Source organism: Cotesia glomerata, linkage group LG2 (genome assembly GCF_020080835.1).
Source record: "Cotesia glomerata isolate CgM1 linkage group LG2, MPM_Cglom_v2.3, whole genome shotgun sequence".
NCBI lineage: Eukaryota > Metazoa > Arthropoda > Insecta > Hymenoptera > Braconidae > Cotesia > Cotesia glomerata.
Window position 1 is genome coordinate 23,058,129 of NC_058159.1, and position 20,023 is coordinate 23,078,151.

Genomic DNA, 20,023 nt, shown 5'->3' on the forward strand with positions numbered 1-20,023 from the left:
AAGAATAATAAAATAGAGAAAATAAAATTTAGAGCCCACCTGAATGCATTAATAATGAAAAAAAAAATAAATAAATATGCGTGTATATTCGAAATAATTATCAAGAGGGTCGCAGAATTACATGGGATTGAAAGAGTCGTCGACAGGTCCAGAGATAGTCTGGGTTGATTCACCAGTAAAAAAAGTCTACAATGAGAACTCGGGAACACGATGTCCAGTGAGCGAAAAACGAGGGCGACACTACTAGTCGCAACTTCCAGGGGCTGGTGAAAGCAAACAAGAGCAAGTGAGAGCAAAAAAAGTAAAACGAGAGTAGGAAAAAAATAAAGGCCGGATAGCAACCCTCGACCCTCAACCTTCCCTCGCTGGGAAGAACGTTAAGCCGGGTTTATAAGCCACAGGCGGGTCGTTGCAAGTCGACCCTTACGTTCAATACATCTAGTACCTTACCCGTATATATATACACATAAATGAAATATACCTTCTCTCTTTTTCTTAACTCTCTAAAGGTGTAGTGCTGTATCATACCTCTACGACCTCTTGTATAGTACCTTTACCCTCTTATTACCTTTTAGCCTCTTCATTGAACCTTAAACAGCCACCCTTAAAATCGTTGTATATTTTAATCAGTCCTAACCCATAATTTACCACATACACTCGACCTGTTTCTCAAGCATTATTCATCTGTGCTACTATATATGAACAACCATTACAATTACAAAGTTAGTCTTAAACTCATCTTGACACGTTTACGTTATATTACGGATGTTTCTGATATTTATCCGATCTTACTCTAGGTCAGAGAATAAATACTCACCACCACAAGAGTTAACTTGCTCTCACATTCTATTTCACGACAAGCCGCAAGTTGTTGGCTCTACGCCAAAAATTTATTTTTTATTTGTTTACGTTTTTGCTTTTGGTTCACTCTCATATCCACAATATATTTTCTTTTACCCAAAACAATTCACTGTCAAGAGCATACGGACATGTGCTCTACATTATCCAGCAATATTTACTTGGAACATATATAAGAATTAATTGATTTCAGCGTGTCTTTCATCTGGAAAATAAATCGTCCTGTCTACAGCCTGTCACCCTGTTATCCAACTCCAACAACTTTAACAACACAGACATACAGATATAAATATATACAGATATGTTTACATATAATAATGTTGACGTAACGTTTCTCAACACGTCGAGCTCAGCAATTTCGCTAGCGGTTTCACACGAGATCCGGTGTAAATCCGGCTGGAGATGCGCGTCTTTCACAATCTGACGACGAACCAGAGAAGCGGAAAATATAAAGGACATTATGTGTTGGCTAGACCATTTTTATTTTTTATTTTTTATTATATTATATTACATTATATTCTGTCTGTATCCTATATGCATATACATTTACACACCTACATATTTTGTGCTGAACCATTTACGGGTGACCATTGTTTTGCACAAACTCGAGTCGTAAAGGCGTATACAGAAGCTCAGAGCAGTCTGTAAACCGAGTTTGAATGGTACGGGCAAAAAGACGCCAAAAAATAGTGAAAAAGAAAGAGAGAAGGTTGAACAAGAGAAGAAGCAGGCTCTACTCTGCGAATAAGGATATCTCATTCGCCGGATGTCAGGGACTGCCGCTTTGTGTTACATTTTTTTATTCCTCTTCCTCTTTCTTTTATCTCGGCCTCTCCTTCATTTCCTCGAGCATCCTACGGCGACCAGAGATCTGTGTTACAACCAAATGAAACCATACCATACCATTCCACCAGAAGTCACGGAAAAAGACACACTATTTTTATTATAAAAGTATAAAAGTGAGTGAGCGCTTGCGCGAAAAATACCACAAGTCGATAGCTGATGCAAGTATCCCAATACACAAGACTGTTTTCTGCGTCTTAAGGGTCATTCTGATGGACTGTCTCTCGAGTGACTGGTGACCGCTGACCGGTCATCCTAGACCTAGACGCTCCGCCTCTTTCACTTGCTCCTGGTTTTTTTTTTTTTTTCCGAGACGCTGACCCTTTCCGGTTAGACTATTATTACAAATCTGTCCTGCCTTCAGCAGATATCTAAAATAAGGTCCTTACCCCCAGGACTCGGGAACATTCCCGAACGCTTCGGGCTCGTAGCATTCCCGATCTCTGGGCTACAGCTCTGAATCTCAAGCTCTTAATAAAAATCCGAAGATCCCTCTATAATATGAGGATTCAGAAAATTATTTGGAGAATGCATCGAATGGTCGAGTTATTAACTTTATATTGATATCACGTTTTATATATTATTTTATTATCCAAAGATATTTTTAAAAAAATTTGATTTATTGTTCTGTGATAAAAATTTTTATTACCAAAAGCGTTCACTGATACTAGTTGGTTGTTTGTAAACCATAAAAACTGTCGCATCATACTAACACAGTATATTTAGGAGCTTTTTATAACGAAGCTATAATGATTTTTTAACGTTGTTGCTCTCTCCAATTCGTATTATGTAGTAAAGTAAGTATACGGACCAGTTTTCCGGGTACTCTTGTTTATGATGAACGAGTGGAAGGACAGGGGTGCGAAAAAGGTAGAAGGAGACGGTTCAGGGTTTTAGGGGCTCCAAATAGATAGACAGATATAAAGGGAGTATCTAGTTAGTTGGAGAGAACGTGAGTTTATGTGTGTATGGGTTGTATACGCGAACATACACGTGCACAGAGTTAAACCCCGGTTGTATTAGTTGGTCGCTCATTAAAATTGCAAGACCTGGGAGTACGGCAGCTACTGCTACCTTTCTGGAGGGTTGTCTCTCGCTAGTACCCCTCGACTCGCGAAACTTTCTCGAATGCCTTGATATAGTCAGAAGTTTTGCTTCTGTGAACGACTCATTATGCTAATTAATTACTGTCAAGCGTACAACTTTACTAAACATATGATATACACACATTTTAATTTCACCGTTATTGCGAAATTTCTTTCTTCGTTTTTTGTGACTTTTATGTTTATTATTCTTTAAACGTAATTCGTGTCCCATTTAATGATTTTTTTTATTACTCGTTTGTAGAACAGTTTTTTATCTGAACACTAAAATTTTCATTTAATACATTTTGTGCACTCTTTTTCACATGCAGTGAAATTTTTAAATCAAATAAAATTATATTTTAACGAATAGAAAAAATAATATTTTTCTATAAAAATGAATAAGTGATCTACCTGCAGCAGGATGCGGTATGAGTACTTGCAACTCGATGCATATTTTATCTCGTTTTCACTGAATTATTTATAAATGTTATCTAATATCTAAAAAAAAAAAATAGTCGTATAAATTTGATGTTAGAAATGCAATATATATTTCAAAAAATCTATTTCCAACATTTATCATTTTATTTTTGACCCCGTATGTCTCCTCGCCTATTGGAATGTATTGAGAAGAAAATTTTCATACATCAGAAAATAATACGTGAGTTTCGTATATAAAAAGGTCGTGTCGCATGATTCGATGGTGTGCCAATCCCTGTATATATATCTATAAGTATACACGTATACAAAATGATCGATAGCAATTTCGTAAAAATTCCAAGAGAGTCGACGTCTCGAAGCCCGTGCATCAGCAAGGATGTGAGGGGATTCCAAGAACGTGGCCTAGTGTATAGGGTATAAATAAAAAGAGAAAGAGGGAGATAAAGATAAAGAGCCAAGAGGAAGGGGAAAGGGTTGAAGAAAGAGAAGAAACTTATAAAAGACAGAGGTAACTGATGTACACAGATGCATACCTAGCAGGAGATAAAGCGAGAAAGAGATACATAGCAAGATGAAGTAGTTTAAATCGTTTCTGAGAAAATTGCACAGCGCCTCGAGACGACTTCCGGCAAGTAGCCGATCGCGTACTACCACTAGAGCAGTGCTGCCGCGAAAAGGAAGAAGCGGTGCTATGCGGCTGACGTGGATTCTCGTTCATCTAAATTGCATGCCGTCCGCTTCGCTTGTTTTCCCAACCCACCTCATCTTAAACTACAACCCACCAAGATCTCACCCCCTTTTAGTTTTACTTCATCGCTCCTGCCATCCACCATACCATCTTCAACTTTACTTCTGCTTCTGCTTCCACTACTGCGACTACTAACTGCTCCTGTTACCTATTTCCTCACAATTGTGTTCGCTCCATCATCCAGACCTACGATCTACTTGCTTCTTCATCTATTTAGTGACACATAGCTATTCTAGGTGGAATACCGCTCCTGTTAACGACAGTGTGTGGCAAAACGCGATATCAAGAAAGACGTTGAGTAAACTTTGGCGCGTGCCAATTGCTCATTTGCGCGGCTTCCAACGTACTCAACAAAGATTTTCTTCTACCATGTTTCCTCCACTATTACTATCAAATCCCCTGGGATCATTAAATTACCCGTATCTTTGTTTATACCTAGCATATATATATATATATATATATATATATATATATATATATATATATATATATTACACTACTTTTTGTTTCTTGTCAACCAACGTTGCATTAAGTCCCCTTTCGCTTATAATATAATCAAATCACTTAACAGATCTATATCATTATAATCTTTTTTTTTTTTTTTTTTTTCAATAAACTGCATAGCAAAGCTTTCTCTAGCCTGAATCTACTTTAAAAATCACTTTTTTAATAAATTAAATAATAAAAAAAAAATGTGATAATAATGATAACGATTCGATGAACGGATATTAGAGGAAATTGAATGAGAAGATATATAATAAAAAAATGAAAAATAAAAGGGAGAAAAGCAATGTAGTTTTTCACTCTTTAGTGATATTGAGCACATCACGTGAGGAGACAGAAATGGGTTTTCGGGTAGCAATCTTCTCTTTTTTCCTTGTTCAATGAGGTTTTAGTGGTCGCACTCTGACACGGCTCTTCGACACCAACAGCAGCATCAGAGAAGGAGAGAGTAGAGCAGAGTAAAGTAGAACCAGTAGTACTATACCACCAGCCTCGTTTCCTTCCGTACTCATGTCTCGTAACGAGTGGCTTTTCGACCCTCTTCCCACTTTCCCTCTTCATCACTTGGTTACCTCATACCCCTTTTGTATCCCTGTACACACTAAATCTCTCGCTCGATCTCTCTTTCTCTTTCATCTATCCACTGCCATGTCTTCTCGTCCCATCGACGTTCTCTCTACGCGGTTGCGTATACACGTTCCCGGGACTTTCCGGAACGTTGGTTTATAACGTTAACAGCTCTTCGCAACGCTTGTCTCTCTGTACTACCGCTGTATAATACTATATACTATATACTTTATAATACTACTATCACGCCTCCACTCACTTCACCTCCGTGTCATCGTAGGTGTTAATCAAAATCAATCGGGTGAAGATTGATTTATTAACATTTTATCACCTTTGTACTACCTCTATACATCAATTTTCACCTTTCAGGAATATACGTCAAGCTTACTAGCATCGAAAAATAAGAAAAGCATATTTTTTATCAATATCATTATCCAGAAATACGATATTAATTTAATAAAAAAAAAAAAAAAAACAACATCGATTAATTTTAATAAAATTGAATTTTTACGAAACCAAAATCTAATTATAAAATTGACATATATTTACCCTGGTGTACTTGGTAGAGCAGTTTCTCTGGTGAATTGATATACAGATGGAAAATATAGCACATGAGGATATTCCTCTTGGTTTATTCCCGCAGGACAATACACACTACAGGCATATATACATCTACGGAGTGTATGGATGCATATATTTAGGCAATGTCGAGAAGGAGATAAACGTACATTCGCTAGCAGTCGGTGCGTATTTTCCAACAAATATACTATATACATGTGTGTTAAATTGTACAGTGTTACACATTGTCGAATAGCAGCTTCTCTGGTGAAGCATCCTGGTAGAGGCTCTGCTGCTAGGGAATGGTATGGTGTGTGCTGACGATATAAGCGCGTGTAATCGGTCCACCAGTGTCGAGCAGACGTATATGCACTGTGTACTAGACTTGGCTCGTCGCGTCACGAATTATTCCCTGAATACAGCTAGTCCATTAGTGTCATGTTCAGTGACCTGAAGCAGGCTTGACAGTGTCTCAACACACCCTGTTAATCCATGTTCAATTACATCCATCTACGAAACCAAATTATCTCAATTTCATTAAATTAATTGGTTAGACTTTTATTATATTTCATTCAAACCGAAAAGTTGTTCAAATTTGGAAAAAATAACTTTCAAATAAGAATTTAGAATATCGATTGAAGATCATGCTTTAATTCAAGCAAAAAATTATTGACTGATGATAATGGAATTTTCAACGAAGATTATCAAAACAAAAAAAAATGTTTACAGCAAAAACTGGTTTCCTATAAAGCTTAATTGAAATCATTTTTTTGCTGGTTGAGTTTTTTCCAGAATATAAAAAAAAAATATAAAAAAAAAAGTGATACCCATGTAACAGAATTTTTTTTCCGACTAAAATATATTATCACGGTTCTAATCAAACAGTCAAAGGTAAAAAAATTAAATCAAACTGAATTTTAAAAAAATCATCAACAAAAATATAATAAATAAAAAATAGATATTTAAGTAAAATGGTAAATACAATTTAGCTGTTTGTTATTTATTTGTTTTTTATCGTTTTACAGTAGATCTATTGAGCCGAAATTTACCTGAAAGCAATTTTAACTCTAGTGAAATTAAAATCGAGTTTACGTCTCTGTGGTTGTTGTTGATATTAGTATGAATGTAGTATATGTAAATGTATTTTATTTTGTATTTTGTATATAAAATAGACAGATGTAGAGTGTGAGGCGTTAACGTCTAACGCAGGTACACGCATACCAACGTAAAAGCAACGAATTGTAATTGAGTTGGTCGTTTCAAAGCGCCAAGTAATTATAAACGATGCTGTTATACTACTATGTATACTATATACTATACTAGACTATACTGTTTTGTATATGCAGTATTCAGTGTATAGCAGAAGGAACAAGACAGACAGACAGGCCACCTTGTCTATCTTTTTCTTTCATCCCTTGGTTTCTACTACCGTGGCTTAATTAGATGTAACATGAAAACAAGCTCGTCTGAGATTTATAAATGGTCTTGGTACACCTCGACTAATGTCTGGGCTTATATATATTACCACAAACTTTCTCATGAAATTTAATTCTACACATCTGAAAGTCTCATCAAATTATTTTAACATTTAAAACAATCTTTGCTCTTCTTCCGGTCTGTAATTTAACGTTTATTTTATTATTAAACTAACGATAAACCTCCATCATCAATCTATTTATATTTGTTACGACAATAAGAAAATAAAAGCTTTTTAAGTAATTGGCTCGATATGTATCAAATGATGCATCAGATTAAGTTTATTATATATTTATATTAATTTAAAATGTCACGGAAAAAAACAGTTTTGTAAAAAAAAAAAAAAACAGGATAAATTGTGCTGTTACATTCACATGTAGTCATATGAATATTGCAAGTACATTTAATGACTATTTATTTTACCTGAAGTTGAAAGTTCAATAAAAATTCACGATTTATCTAACGACTTATTTTTATAACTTTTTTTCAACCTCCATACTCCTGTTATTTTCATTCTTGATGAGAGGTAAAAATTTCAACTTCACCAACCATTTTATCAATTAATTTTCACGAGTAGAAGAAGTAAACGTTACAGAGAACGAAAAGCTCACTGAAATCGAGTGAATTATCTTGTAAATTTATTCTTGGATTAATGTAAAAAAGCATTTATTATAATTTAAGATAAATTTATTTTAGTTCTCATCAAAAATATTTAAGAACTCTTTGATCTTTTTTATTTCAAATTATAAAATTTCTTAGTTTATGGAAATTATTCTCCTGGTTTCATAATTAGGATGTCGCATAATGCCCTCAGAAAAGTGCGCAAGCACGTTAACTGCAAGAGTAACAAAAATTAAAACGTGAAAAATATTGATTTAAACATAGAATTCGATTCTTTTGATTCTTGATTCCAAACGTTCAATATTAATAAAGTATTAAATTGAGTCGAAATACTTTTCGTTTTTTATAAAAATTAAAATATCCTCTTTCGTTTAATATATTAAATTCTCCATTATAATAATTTATTCATTTATCATAAAATATGATAAAAAAGGTAAATAAATAATAACTGTTTATATGCATAATATGCACAGCTTATTGAGGTTGTTTTTCCTTCTGCCTCTGTAGAGTGTCTTTTTTTCAAAGTTAATCATGTTACTTGTATAGTACGTATGTAGTATTGTTGAACTATATTTTAAATGAATCTTCTTAACCTCATTTCATTAAAGAAAAAAAATTCAACTCTACTTCACTCCACGTAAGTTTTTTATTTTTTTTCTTTCAATGATATAGAGATAAGAATCAAGTTATCAAGGATGGAAAAATTGAATTTTAAGATTGAAAAACTTGATAAGTATACGTAGTTGACCTACGATTTTATTTTGGAAAATCTATTCTTACAAAATTTTTAATTATCTGTAAAGAATAAAAATTTGTATTCCATAAATATGATGTAAATAACTAAGTAAGCTTATAGAACAAGAACGATTTATATTAAAAAAAATGAATTGAAAACTTTCTCCGTGTTATATACTATTAATTCTAAAAAATAAATATTTAAGTAAATAAAATAACACTTTTAAAATAATTATTTCTATTAAAATGGTGTGGAGATTAGTAATTAATATTAATGTACCTTGCGATAAATATAAAACCGATTGATCAGTGTAATTATTTTTAACTACGATAACACATACGGGCGTTGATTAAATATATAGCAGGGCTATATGTACATGTATATTTGTTATGTACCACGTATGTGTAATAGTAATAAGGATTCTAGTGTAGATACATTGATTGGCAGACGAGATAAAAGTCATCGATAGACTGCGGTATGATTTACGTCGCATATATTTTAAAGCTCTCGATATATGTATACACATATAAATAATATATTTCCTCTATCAGAAACGTATATATCCAGTAGAGTCTACTCTATTGGTGTAATCGCGTGCCTGGGACTCCTTTCACTCATATCGCCACACGACTGCAATTATATTTATGCACATGCAAAAACGTACGCAGATACATTTGTGTGCGTTCATGTCACACACCATATTTTTAGTATGTTTTATAGATATACATAAGTGATAAAGTTTTAATTGAAATATACAATATCAAAAGTTAATTAAAATAAGTTATTTTATCATTAATTAGATAATAAATAATTTATTTCGTATTTATTATTATAAAAAAGACTTTGATACTAATATGGCGAAGGTACTGTTTGAAAATAAGCTGCTCAAGAAATTTATTAAATTAATTCTTCGTTACTTGCATGACTGGCGAGAGGTCTGTATGACGAGTGTCATACTGTCAAATTCATAAGGGTTACACATAATATTAATATAAGAGACTAGATATGTCTAGTACGTCTAACATATAAAGTAGAAGCGTGACTTGACAACTGCGATCCGATATTTTACTGATTATCCATTGTAACATCGCTTTTCAATTTTCTTTCTATTGATTTTTTTATGCTTCAAAAAATTCCATTTTTGTCGAAATTAAATGAATTAAATTTTCTGTAATGTCGAAATCGATATTATAACCTGATTGAATATATTTATGATAAAATTTATGAAAAAATCACAAAACTTTGTCTTACTTTTTTTCAGCTTTTGTTTTTATGTTCTTTTATGAAAAAGTCACTAAGCTAATTCATACAATTAGATAATTTTTAATATGAAAATTTTATTTAAATTCATAAGCTAAATACTTAACAAAAAAATAAATTCTGAATTTTTTGTAGTATTCTTTCTTTTAAATCCTTTACGAATTTTCTTGTTTTATTTCAATAACGAATTTCCAAAAATTTACACTTTAAAAGTCTATTTAAATTTTCTTCAAATCATTAAGACTCGAACCAAAAAAATAAAATTGATTATTATAAACCTTCCTTCGATTTATTTTTACAAAGATTTTTATTAATATTAAACAATGAAATGTAATGTACTTGAATCTGTTTCGGATGTTTGATGTTCAGTTTCTACCATAGTATTTTATCCATCAAATTGTAAGAAAAAAAAAATTCATCCAATTCCTTAATGAAAACATAATTGTAACCATAAATGTGTATAATTACTCAATAACCGTAAGATGAACATATTGAAACAGAATTGATGGCTCAACAGTACTTTTATACCTATTTTATTCCTTTATTTCTTTTTCATGCAATTAATAGAAAAACTTCTAGAGAACCATTTTGAAATCTTTGTTAGAATAGATCAAACTTGATATAATTAATGAATAAATAACGAGCTTCATACCATTTATGTATGGATTAATTAAGGATTAATTTGATGATTTTATAAGCTCGACTGAATTTCTATTGAGTTGATTGCATCCGTTTTCTCGTAAAGTGGTTGATGATCAGATGAGTATGCATTGCATTCTATTTCGTGATGTTATGTATGTGAATGAGTGTCTTAACGACTCAGACCTTCTCGTTCTTTCAAAGTGTAATACAACGTCTAACATGCCGATATTAATTGTCAGCTTCTAACAAGGATATTCGAATCGATACTCGCCGGCATTCTTGATCTTACTATAATTAATTAATCCTATGAACTAGAAAGCGATATTCTGCAATCATTTATAGTTTACTAATTAATAATTATTCACATATTTATATACTTGCGTTTATATTGTTATAAATAAAGCGAAATTAATTATAACTCGAATTGATGACTGATATTTTATTCCTGCTATGTTAATTCACTGATTTGAGTGGTACATTAATTAATTAAATGCATTTTCCAATGTTTCTCATTGAAAAGTTTTGTAAGTTGTTTAAAACAGTGTCAAACTTTTAATTAATACAGTTATTTATTTAAATATTCGGTACCAAAGTTTGTGATTTAATTGAATAAGTATTTTATTTCATTTTGAATTATAGATTCCATTACTTTTTATTAAAAAATATTCAAAGGTTCGACATTAATATAGAATAAATATGAATCATCAATTCTTAGGGAACACAAAATTATTATGTATTTTTTTTACTATACTATTTATTATATAATCACAACTACATTAACGCTTACTCGGACATTACACCCTAAAAGCCCTACTGTTGTTGTTGTTGTTGTTGTCGTTGTTGTTGTTTATTTTTTACAAGTAATTAAATTCATTTGTTGGCGTACTGCCAGCCATTTCATGTCCATCCGTGTCATTAATTAAAAAAACAAATTTTCACACTCAAACATCGCCAGACTAAAGCAATTATAACCGAGATTTACCAATTTAAATACTAAACTTGTGAACATTAGTTTTCATGCCTTTTTTGTTGTTAAAGTTTACATTTAATTAAAAATATAATTTCGACTAGCCGACCCTGACGCATATTTCGCACAATATTGTGATCAAATAACGAATGGTCATCCCTATTAAAATATGGCTATTTGTTTCTTAATTACGTTATCATGAGAAGTAAAATAAAAATGCCATTTATTCATTTACGAACTTATCGAGTAAGACTTGTCACTCGTGTCTTGGCACACTTACTTTGCTCGTTGCGCCATTACACCAGTTTCCGAAAGCCTCGTCCTCCCAGTTACATCGTATACTATTACGTTAGATTGTAAATAATAATTTATTTCACATTTATAATAAATATATCGATTTTATTTAATTGATGATAAGCCTGTGTATTAAATTTAAATAATCCAAAAGCTCTCATGTTAGTTAAATATACTGTTAAGAGATGGTGCCACATGCAGCCTTTCAACATAGTTAGATGAATTTTCAACAGGTGGTGTTGCGTTTTTTTGAATAGAAATTTTTCTTGTTCATTTTTCTGTTACATAAATTTTTTTTTTAAATAAAAAATTAGTTCTGTATAGAACTAACAATGTAAATACCTTTTTTGAATAAATTACTTTGTAATAATCAATGTTACATATATAAAGAGTGATATTCGCTTACATTTACTCTTAATTTATTAACAATAATCTGTTTAATCATTTCACTTGTATCTATACATGAAAACAAATATTTTTTATTTATTATTATTATAATTATACATTATATTGACTTTTGTTATGATATCTCATACTTTTGTTTCGTATAATTAAGTTTCATATCTGTACCAAAAAAATTTGAATTTGAATATTCCGTTTTAATAATTCTTTGCATCATTTCATAAACATCAAATAATATTATAGTATCTTACATAGACATTTTTTTGAAACCCTGTACCCATGTTCACTCGATATTTGAGCTCATATGGATTTAACTCGTGCGACGTTTGTAACGTTTGTTCCGCTTGTCCAACTCCGCGTGGGTGTAAATCGAGGACATTTTACCTTTAACTCGTTCAGGCGCCACTTGGCTGCACATTGTACCATTAGTACCTTCTAACATTATTAGTGATCTCACATACATTAAACACTTGGATTACACACATCAGTGTGGATAAATAAATGACAATGCCCTCAAGCCCTAGTCTTCATTCATTTCAATTAGATTATTCTTCATCCTAATTGATGTATTGTTTTCGTTGTATAACATTTACAATTATTAATTGCTATTACAGTATTATCCGCGGGCCTGATTTTAATTAAATTATATAAGAAATATATCAAGAGAAATAGAAATAGAAATATTGTTTATATATTTCAATTGAGGTAAAAGCCCCAATATATGATCATGTACCAGTATATGATCACTCCATGTATTTGTATATCTATACTCACAAATATAGGTATACAAATACATGGAGTGATCATACACTGGTACATGATCATATATTGGGGCTTTTACCTTACAAGTTCAAATAATTTTTTCGCCTCAGAATTGATTGATCGCACCATAAATATATTCGGAAAAAATTTTAATATAAACGTCTGTTATAAAATTCAACCGAAAAAAATTCGCAATAAATATTTATAAATAAAAATAAAAATAGTTTTATAAATAATATAAAAATTCATGGAAGCTATTACATTACAAAGCATGACAAAAATTTCATATGACTAAGTATTGTCGGTCAAAATTTTTACTCTCGGTACCATGCAGCTAACAATAAAATTCATATTTCCTCTTTGCCATTCACCACATGCTTCGTTATTTAAAAAAAAAAAAAAAAACTGGAGAAAAAAAGCGTGAAAAAATTGACAGGCAGTATTTATAAAATGTAATATTGTTTAACACCCTCAACGCACCTTCGTCACGAGTCTTTAGCAAATTATTTTCCCTCATCCAGATAATTAAATTTTCAATTTTTTCTGAGAGAAAAAATTAGCCAACGTGAATACAGCACGACATTTTAGAATAGAATGTCATGATTAATGCCCGGTTCCCAAAGTTTTGTTCATTGAATTTAAAAAACTTTCGACGTTTCAATAATTAATTTTCAACTTATGAGCATGAACAAAGTTCGTTAACTTTTAACTTAAAAAAAAAAAAATATTTATCTATATATTTAGCTTTAATTAAAGTGAAAGAAATTTTTTTTATTGATTTACTGAGCGTATGTTTATTTTTAATTTCAGAAATTGCAAACAATTGCTGAAGACTTCTGTGGTCTAGACGTAAACACTCCACTCGGCGGACAAGAACCAATGACAGCCGTACCAGTGCTAACTTTTCCAACATTGTTAACAGCAGTTGCTGCGACGTCCACCGGGGACTTTACTGTAGTTTTCATAGGCACTCGCGAGGGTCACTTAAAGAAGGTAAGTTCAAAAAAAGATAAAATAAATAATAAAGGCTTAAACGTAATTATATATACTTAGTCTGTTGTCAATATCAACCGCGCAATTACACTCAAATTAGTCATTGTCATTTTCATTACACATTTAGAGATCCTCAAACCCTTAATAACAGTAATAAAGATAAAAGATAGAAACAAAGTAAAGGTTGAGAAAATTAAATAAAACTGTGTAAAAGATAAATAAATCCACAGACAGAAGGATTATTCGTCAAGTTGTCTGGTACATTTCCTTCTCTTGGAGAGTGTACATCTCCGGAAGGGGATCTTGAGAAAGCCTCAAGCGTTGATGTAATTTAGCAAGGATGTGAGCGAACAACGTTACTGGCACCATGCTCGTGGGTTTCCCAACGCCCGCGTTCCTTGGTCAGGACGTGCTCTATTGCTCCATTACTAAGTTTACCAGCCCGAGCAACGACCATCTAACCCACGGTCTCTTACACATAACCTCCATGCTACACTATATTACTCTACTAATAAAAGAAAAATATATATCTTATATACACTATACCTAAGGCATTGAAGTCTCCAAGAGGGTAATTTCGTGTCCGCAAAGCCCTTTGAATACTTACGTAAGTTCCCCGACTGACAAAAACATCTCCATTAACGTCTTTATTGGTACTTAACACTTTTTTTAAACTAAGTTTATTTCTGGGGTTTATTAATTATTAAATTTTTTGTTCGAAACTGAAAACAACTTAATTATTTTTATCAAAATTTTACAAATATGCCACCAATTGAGAGCAAATAATTGGATCCTTTATTTAAATTGAACGGATTTAGCGACGTATATTTGTATCTTCTACTGTTTCTACATTACATTTATAGATTTTGAAAATAATCTAACTGTTGGAACAATATGGCGAATGTCTATTATTATTTTTAAGTTTTTTAATAGATTCTATCGTAAAAAAAAGAAAATCACATTATTTTTCATAAGTGTCCGTTAGCCTGTCACTTTGTATAATATTTGGAATTATGATTTCGACAAATATTATATATATCATTGCTAAAACCTGTGACGTAAGTGGATAATTGTTAATTTTAATCTACACGGAAAAAAAAATTTCGTTCTGGTAACCTAACTGTAGAGTTACCACAACTATACACAGTTTACTATTCGTTGTAGAGTTACAGTAACATAATGTTATTTAGTTCTGATAACTCAATGTTGTTGAGCTCTCAGAGCTCTACGGGATTGTTCTCAGAGCCAAACGGTATAGTTGGGAGCGCCCTATGTTGCGCAGTAGTGGAGTGCGCTGACATTTTTCATAACCTTCACGGAGAAAAAAAATTTGCTATAGGTAATCTATAGTAGTTAGTTAGTTGTAAAAAGTTCCAGTAGGTTAACGTATTCTTATAGTAACAATACCGTTTGGCTCCTGCAACTCTACATCGTTGAGCTCTGAGAGCTAAACGTTATTTACCTCTCATAACTCTACAGGATCGTTCTGAGACTATAACAAATTTTTGGAAGTCTGCTTAGTAATTTTTTTTTACGATTTATCATTGATAATTTAATAAATACATGCAGCAGAATGAATTTATATTGCCAACAATAATTGTATATGACAAATAAGAATAGTATTATAATAGAAATAAAATAATAATAGAACTTATATTACAAATAAAAATTATTTATAAAATAAAAATATGGTCGTCACAAAATTATCTTAATTTATTAATTATATCAATAAATATTGGACATAAAATCATTACCGTATATGCACGAGAAAAGATAAATAAACGAAAACAAATTTTATTTTGTGTTAAATTGGGTCTTTTTAATGTATTCCGATAACTTATCACTTATCACAATATATTCAACTAATAAATTAAATTAACAGTCACAGCAAATGAACCTTGAAAAACCATAAATACAAAACTGTTCTAACGAAATTTAATTTGACAAAAAAAAAACCTATTTCCTTAAATAAATAAATTGAGAACTTAATTGTCCTCATATATTTTTAATAATATAGATTAGTAACAAAATAATTATGTTTGGCATTTTAGAAGGTTATGAAATATGTCAGCGCACTCCACTACTGCGCAACGTAGAGCGCTCCCAACTATACTGTTTGGCTCTGAGAACAATCCCGTAGAGCTCTGAGAGCTCAACAACATTGAGTTATCAGAACTAAATAACATTTTGTTACTGTAACTCTACAACGAACAGTAAACTGTGTATAGTTGTGGTAACTCTACAGTTACGTTACCAGAACGAAATTTTTTTTTCCGTGTTCTAAAATGACAAACAGAATTATTTTGTTATCCATATTATTAAAAATATATGAGGACAATTAAGTTTCCAGTTTATTTATTTAAGGAAATAGGCTTTTTTTGTCAAATTGAATTTCGTTAGAACAGTTTTGTATTTGTGGTTTTTCAAGGTTCATTTGCAGTGACTGTTAATTAAATTTATTAGTTGAATATATTGTGATAAGTAATAAGTTATCGGAATACATTCAAAAGACCCCATTTAACACAAAATAAAATTTGTTTTCGTTTATTTATCTTTTCTTGTGCATATACGGTAGTGATTTTATGTCCAATATTTATTAATATAATCAAGAAAATAAGATAATTTTGTGACGACCATATTTTTATTTTACAAATAATTTTTATTTTTAATATAAGTTCTATTATTATTTTATTTCTATTATAATACTATTCTTATTTGTCATATACAATTATTGTTGGCAATATAAATTCGTTCTGTCGCATTTATTTATTAAATTATCAATGCTAAATCGTAAAAAAAATTATTAATCAGACTGCCAAAAATTTGTTATAGTCTCAGAACGATCCTGTAGAGTTATGAGAGGTAAATAACGTTTAGCTCTCAGAGCTCAACGATGTAGAGTTGCAGGAGCCAAACGGTATTGTTACCATAAGAATACGTTAACCTACTGGAACTTTTTACAACTAACTAACTACTATAGAGTTCCTATAGCAAAATTTTTTTCTCCGTGTACTTTTTAGATTGATGCTTAATATTAAAACTAAATTTGGATGGTAACAACAAAGCTTAATTTATTTCAAAGTGTCAAAATGTCGATTGAAAGACAAAATTAATATTTAAAATGTCTCGAAATAATCGGATCGATTATTACGAGCTCGGGGTTAACTTAAACTTTAATATAATCTTAATATAATATTCTGAACGAAGTAACATAAAAATAATATGAAATTTACCTTCCGGTGAGTAGATCTTAAATAAATTGTAATGCAGTTGTAAAATAAAGTGAATAGAGGATTAAGAAATTTATTTCTATTATAAAAAATCAGCTAGAATCTTTCGGTACATCCTTTACAGATAAAAGCAGTTCTCCGCAAATTACTTAACCTATTGGACGTTGCGTGACTACAAGAGAAAATAAAAAACCCCGAGTAACGGATAGTTGATAATTATTATCTTGTAAAAATTTTAGATACAGTTACTGAACTTACTTGCAACAACAATCCATTTATTTTGTCTTTTGAGTTCAATATATTATTGAGCTTTTTATATCACACACTGATAAAAGGATTTATTTGTATTAAATAATATTTGTTAATAATTAACAAATCATTTATTAGAGACCACTTTTTAGTATTAAACAAATATATCTTAGTATTTAAAATGATTTTTTTGTATTTAATAAATATGATATTCATTTATTAAATATTAATAAATCTTTTTAAATACTAAGAAATATTCGTTAGAGACTAAAAAGTGGTCTCTAATAAATGATTTGTTAAATATTAACATATATTTTTAACTATAAACAAATCCTTCTATCAGTGCAATAATTGTTTAACTTAATATTGAACGAAAATTTTTTAATAATATTATTTTAAAAAATACAAAAATTTTCCATGGCTATGTTTGAAATTTAAATCTATAATAAACCGAGTCTTTCGTAAACATTTTTTGATCCAAAATGAAAATATAAACAACCTTTTATATTTTGATTCGTGATAACCTTATTATAGAAAAAGAAAGTTTTTAATGTTACTGCTTTGTAAAAAACATGAATGTGATACAAATAAAACTCCTATCTAGAAAAAGAAACATTTGGTAATAATTATGATAATAAAGTTGCTCATCATTAATTAGAAATAAAACGTTTCAAAAATTGACAAAGAAATACACTGATAAAAAAATTTAACTCGAATGTTATTAAGAAATTTTGTGTTATTTAAATAGATTCTACTTATTTAGTTCAAGATTTTTTTTCTTGATTTTACAAAAAAATAAAAAAAAATCTATTTTGGATTAAAATTCAATAAAACAATTTTTCAGTTTGTTTCTAAAAAGTTTCTAAACAGCCGTAATGATAATGATTAAGTGATTGATCGTTGAACAGTAATGTAAAATACACATGTATATTGTTAAATGATAATGAAATATAAGTTGAATTGAATGAAATTGAAGACAAAGAATTTATAATTTGAACAAGATGAAACGCGAGTCTAGTTACATGGTGATTACACGCACGTCGGAACGTTTAGCTCAATGAGATAGAAAGAGAGATAAATAAAAAGAGAAAACGACAGGCGGCATTTGATTCATTGCCGCGCCCTGAAGGTAATCGCGAGGCGATTGTGATTAATTAATGAACGCGCGTAGGTAGTCCGGAACTGTTGTTGTTGCTGTTGTTGTTGTTGTTGTTGTTGTTGTTGTTGTTGATGGTACGGTCGGAGCGTACATGAGTCGAGAGAGAATAGGAGAGTCGAGCATACTCACTGTCTCGTTGATATATCTGCGCATCTCCCCCGCGAGAGTTTACTATCCTGGGAAAATTCATAGAAAAATATACATTGCTATTATTTATACTTGTGTACTATGTATCACTTTATGCAAACGTGTCTGCATGTAAAGAGTGTAATTATTTTTGGTAATCGTGTTGATTGAATTATGCGTGCTGCTAAAGGATTATTAGTAACTTGTTTTCTTTTTATTTCATTTACTAAGCGTTTGCAAGCTTCAATATAAGTCTTTTTTTTTTTTTTTTTAATTCATTTTATTTATTTGAGTGGTTTTTTTTTTGTTTTTAAATTGATAAATATCAAAGAATATTCTTTTAAGTAACGTGATATGATATTTTTATTGAGATATTATTTTACTAGAGATAAATTTACCAATTAACCTTAAGCATTTATTATTTATAGGGAGATCATTAATCATCGGTAGTGTAAAAATCTTTTTAAAAATAACACGAAAGGTAACGCTAGCGTAAGCGATCAAATGTACATATTTTATTACTTTATAATGAAGCTTTGAACGGCTATAAAGCCAACGACCTTATTTTCACTACATCGTATATCGCACAGAGAAGAAACTTCAAAAAATTTATTATGGTAGGTATAAATGGAAAAAAAAAATGAAACAAAAAGGAAAAAAAAAGGATCCAATTATTTGAACGATTTTAGTTCTTTATTTAATAAATATACGTAACGATCAACTGACTTTTTTAACGATTGATTGTTTTGTTCTTATAAATAATGAAAATAAAAAAGTTTTATTTTTAGTCGTAAATTCGATTAAATAGAATATGATTGATTGAATACGAAAAAAATATCGAGGTTAAAACTGATTCGGTAATTTTTACACTCCTGTCACTATCCTGTGTCCTACTGAAAAAAAATATATATAAATTCTCTACAATGAATAAAAACAGAAAACATGAATTTGAAAAAAAAAAAAAAAATGGATAAAAATGTCAATTGAGTTAAATTTACGACAAGTGACAGTCGGATGTCAACTGCAATAATTGCCGAAGCGATGAGTTCGCGATTGCTATTAATTATCTAGGAACACGCGTGTCGGGTCTTTTTTATCAAACAAAAAAGGCAATTCAAGAATTTAACATTTTATTTTATTTTTATGTTTTCTGTAGTAGTTTTTTGCCTTAATAGTAAAAAGTATTATTCAAAATCAACACGCGTTTTTGTAATTAAAATGACATTTTATTTTTCACAAATATAGAAGAAAAAATTGTTTGGCAATAAGAGAAATATTTTCTTTAAAATTTATATCTTGTTTCACAATATTGAAGATCTTACTCCAAGAATTATATTAACTCAAAAATTGACATACTATGTTAAAGCTTATGCTTTTCGATATTTAAGGAAAGTATGCAGAAAAAAATTAACAAAAAAATACAATTCACGGAAAAAACAATTTCGTTCTGGTCACCTAACTGTAGAGTTACCACAACTATACACAGTTTACTATTCGTTGTAGAG

At 30.5% G+C, this 20,023-nt stretch overlaps 1 protein-coding gene across 3 annotated transcripts in view; it reads left to right on the plus strand.

Moving 5' to 3' along the window:
• LOC123259316 (plexin-A4) overlaps positions 1-20,023 on the plus strand; it is a 206,941-nt gene that overhangs the window by 131,560 nt on the left and 55,358 nt on the right. For all 3 annotated transcript variants that reach the window (XM_044719680.1, XM_044719683.1, XM_044719681.1), the window contains one exon: positions 13,572-13,754. In XM_044719680.1, coding sequence (XP_044575615.1) covers positions 13,572-13,754 — 183 coding nt within the window. The remainder of the gene's footprint in view (positions 1-13,571; positions 13,755-20,023) is intronic.